The 4,413-nt window shown below is 44.0% G+C and overlaps 1 protein-coding gene across 1 annotated transcript in view; it reads left to right on the top strand.

The window, feature by feature from the left end:
- The window catches only part of LOC116080362 (b(0,+)-type amino acid transporter 1-like), a 10,565-nt gene extending 8,920 nt beyond the window's left edge, over positions 1-1,645 (top strand). Inside the window, exons 5-6 of the mRNA XM_031356739.1 lie at positions 571-658; positions 1,415-1,645. Coding sequence (XP_031212599.1) covers positions 571-658; positions 1,415-1,645 — 319 coding nt within the window. The remainder of the gene's footprint in view (positions 1-570; positions 659-1,414) is intronic.
- The last annotated feature ends 2,768 nt before the right edge of the window (positions 1,646-4,413 follow it).

Below are 4,413 nucleotides of genomic sequence, written 5' to 3'. Positions count from 1 at the left end.
TAGTACATAGTACATAGTACATAGTATATAGTATATAGTACATAGTACATAGTACATAGTACATAGTATATAGTATATAGTATATAGTATATATTCTGGCCACACTCATCCCTTACTCTCTCTTATCCTCTCTTTCCCAAATCTCACACTCTTTCCTTCTACCAAGTTCCTATCCTAATTTCATGTCTTTTTGTTTTGTGACTCACTGGGCCATCTTTAAACTTTTTTATAATTTTAATTAAGATGTATTGATTTTATTTTATGTGTGTTCTGTCTGCATATATGTTTGAGTACCACATTCATGCCTAGTTCCCACAGAAGTCAGCGGGAGGAATCAGATCTCATGAAACTGGTGTTAAGAATATTTGTGAGCCACCATATGGGTGTTGGGAACCAAGCCTGAGTCTTCTGTGAGAGCAGCAATCGCTCTAACCACTGAGCCATCTTTACAGCAGCCCCCCAGCTCTTCTACAAAAGACCCAATGTTCCTCCTTGTCTTTGAGTATTTTGTCCTGATGCAGGCAACTCCTGTCAAAGAGGCCTCATCTACCCTTACCACTCTCCCTGCAGCTTCCTGTCCTGGCTCATCAGTGGAACCACCTTCGCCTGTCTCTTGTATTTGCGAATAAAGACAAAGAATCTTCCCCACACTTACAAGGTAACTTTTAAGACAGTCATCTTCAAGGCCTAGGCCAGTGGCTCTCAGCCGCCTTCTTCTTTTTTTTTTTTGTTTTTGGAGACAGGGTTTCTCTGTGTAGCCCTGGCTGTCCTGGAACTCACTCTGTAGACCAGGCTAGCCTCGAACTCAGAAATCTGCCTGCCTCTGCCTCCTAAGTGCTGGGAGGCGTGCGCCACCACCGCCCGGCGGCTCTCAGCCTTCTAATGCGGCAACTCTTTCCTCATGTTGCAGTGACCACCAACCATGAGATTGTTTTCATTGCTACTTCATAACTGCAATTTTGCTAGTTATGAATCATAATGTAAATACCTGATATGCAGGATATCTGATATGTGACCCCTAAAGGGGTGTCTTAGGAGACCCGTAGGTTAAGAACCACTGGCCTAGACAAGGCATAACAATGGCTGCTATCGCCATCACATTTTGTAGGACATGGCACATTTTGGGTGGGTGGTAAGGGGTACTGACTATTTATTTCTCTTCTGGAGGCCCCTGAACGCAGAGGCCACATAGCACAGAGAGACCAGTGCTGGACTCCAGACTGCTTCTTAAAGAGTCCCACCCCCTACAGCACAGGGGATGGCTCCTCTGGGCTAGCCTGACAAACTAAGAGATACTGGAGAGGCACTCATGACAGGTGGAAATAAACAAGAGGTAGACAGAAAGGACAGGACTCAGCAACAACCTCATCGTTCCAGGTTTAGGGATCAAATAACTTCTTTGTGCCCTCTGCAGGTTCCCACCTTCATCCCTGCCATCATGCTTCTGGTGTCTCTCTACCTGGTGCTGGCACCCATCATTGACCATCCCCAGATTGAGTTCCTATACATCTTCCTGTTTGTGCTCAGTGGCTTCCCGGTGTACTTCCTGCTTTTCCACTTCCAGTGTCAGTCCAAGTGTATACAAACGGCCACTATGCATCTCCAGCTGCTCCTGGAAGTTGCTCCAACCACTAAAGATCATTGACTGGGTGGTCTGATAGGTTTTGCACTGCCCTCTTCACTGCAGATCCCACTCTTCCTACAGTTCTCTGTAGACCGACTATACATAATTCTAATAAGCACTTGGTGCTATAGTCCAGCTGCTTTGAACTTTGGGACTATCTACCAGGACACTAACCTATTTCTATAAAGCTTGTTCCTTTGACACAGGTACCACCTGGTTCCACAAAGGAACATGCTAGTTACAGGCAGACATTTAGTTGCTATTTGTAGCGATGTGGAGAGCATGGACTGAGTTTCTTCTTTGGGTTTCTATCATTGGAATCCTGTAGTCTTATTTGGCCTCTCGGATTGCTTGAGCTGACGATTTGCATATCCTGGGATTTATGCAGGGCTGCTTGTATCAAGTGGGCAGAGAAGTAGAGAAAGCCAGCATGGCACAAAGAATGAAGATGGTATATAATGAGATAGACTTTAAAAAACGATGTGGTGCTGAAGAGTGGGGAGGCAGGATCTGAAATACTAGTTTTGATCTTTGTCCTATAGTCTGTTATTTGATGGTATTCCTTGAGTTTTACATCCTTCTCCTTGTCTTTCTCTTTCTCCTTTTCCTCCTCCTTTTCCTCTTCTTCTCCTCTTCCTCCTCTTCTTCTTCTTCTCTTCCTCCTCCCCTCTATCTTTCTCCTCTTCCTCCTCTTGCTTCTATTTTGCAAAGCTGGAGATGAATCTAGAGCATCATGTATACTTAGGCAAACATTATGCTGTCGATTTTCCAGGACAACTGACTCCATAAAATAAATTTCTCATTTTGCCTCTGGTGAGTCTGAATGGGCACCTATCTATTTCTGGCAATTAGATGAGACTTGTCTATGGTAATTCTTCTTGTTCGGGCAGACGTCCGTTATGGTTTGAAGCTGCCTATTTGGTTGAGAAAAAGGAAAAGACAGATACATTTCCAGGAGAAAGGACAAAGAGCTGGAATAGCTCCCATGAAAGCTAATGTGGTTATAAAACTAAAGAGAGAGGAGAGGACAGAGAAATCTCACTATCCTGGGACAAATGTAGGAGATGAAGATTGACAGGTACCTAGAATGTTGGTGAGAATGTAGCTCCTGAGGGCATCTAGGGGGTGGGTGACTCAAAAGAAAGGGGCAGAGAACAGCTTTTAGTTTCTCCTGACAACTGGGTTCAGGTAACTCTGTGAGGCTTTAGTGCACCTTGCATACAAGCCATTTGTTACTTTTCTTTCCTGAGCTCTTTTTTTTTTTTTTTTTTTTTTTTTTTTTTTTTTTTTTTTTTAGTTTTCAAAACAGGGTTTCTCTGTATAGCCCTGGCTGTCCTGGAATTTACTCTGTAGACTAGGCTGGCCTCAAACTCAGAAATCTGCCTGCTTCTGCCTCCCAAGTGCTGGGATTAAAGGTATGCACCACCACTGCCGGGCCTCATCTATTACTTTTCTGTTGGTGTGATAAAACACCATGACCAAAACTGTTTATTTAGGCTTATGGTCCCACGGGGTAAGAGTCCATCACGACTACAGCAGGGAAGTGTGGCAGCAGGCACACGTGACTGCCACAGCTGAGAATTCGCAATTTGAACTTCAAGTATGTGGCAGAGAGCACAGCTGGAATGGTGTGAGGCTTTTGAAACCTCCAAGGCTACCCCTAGTGACACACTTCCTCCAGCAAGGCCACGCCTCCCAAACCTACACGAATAGCTCCGCCAAAGGCACCTAATGTTCAGCAATCTGAGCCTATCATGGACATTCTCACTAAGACCACTGCTAACCCCATAAATTTGTTTCACAGTAGAGATCAGTCAGAAAAGTTCAATAGTTTGATTCAGTTCTGACACAGAGTTTGGTCCAAGCACCTTGTGTTTAAGGGTTTAATTCCTCTAACTACTATCACTTCAGACACCAGTGGTTTAAATACAGGATCCCCACACTACCTATATATTTACCAGCATGTCGTTGAAATAAGACATTCCTACAACTGCCCCCCCTTCAATAACTTACTAGAATGACTCACAAGACTCAGAAAGCCATTTTATGATTATCAGTTGAATATAAAAGATTCAACTCAGAAACACAAGAGATGCAGAGTGCAAGGCTGGGAGATGGGAGTGCAGTTTCTGTACAGTTCTACTGCACTTTTGTTGTGTAGCAGCTTCCTCCGATTTGAAATGTTCCACCCTGGAGGGAGGTGTGTTAAGACTCAGAAAGTTAACAAAACTTACAATACGCAGGAAGAAAACAATTAACAACTCTCAGGAAGCTCCTGAAATTCATGAGATTCACAAGTCCCCTTCCTAGGATGGTCAGGCCTGCACACAAGCTCCTCTGTTTGATGAGCCCACTTGCTGGGTAAATAGATGTTTCTTTGTATCTCCTCAGGAAATGTCAGCCAACACCCTCTCCAGCGCCTACAAATGTTTACCTAGAAGCTTTCTAAATCTTGCCATTCAGGACTTTTTATAGAGGTGTCATTAGGTATGCATGATTGATTAAATCATTGCATGATTTCAATCTCCAATCTCTGTCCCCTGGAGTGAGTCTAACGCTCTAAAGTTCTAACCAGGTCCCATTCCTGAAGCTACTGAGGTAACATATAGAAATATTCAGCATTCTAGTCATTTCAAAGATTATAGGGACTCTGTACCAGCAATTAAGAACAAAACCTTGCTGGGCAGTGGTGGTGCATGCCTTTAATCTCAGCACTTGGGAGGCAGAGGTAGGCGAATTTCTGAGTTCGAGGCCAGCCTGGTCTAGAGTGTGTTCCAGGACAGCCAGGG

This window comes from Mastomys coucha, unplaced genomic scaffold, assembly GCF_008632895.1.
Source record: "Mastomys coucha isolate ucsf_1 unplaced genomic scaffold, UCSF_Mcou_1 pScaffold6, whole genome shotgun sequence".
NCBI lineage: Eukaryota > Metazoa > Chordata > Mammalia > Rodentia > Muridae > Mastomys > Mastomys coucha.
The sequence above is the reverse complement of the archived record's forward strand: the minus strand, read 5'-3'. Positions and strand labels throughout refer to the sequence as shown.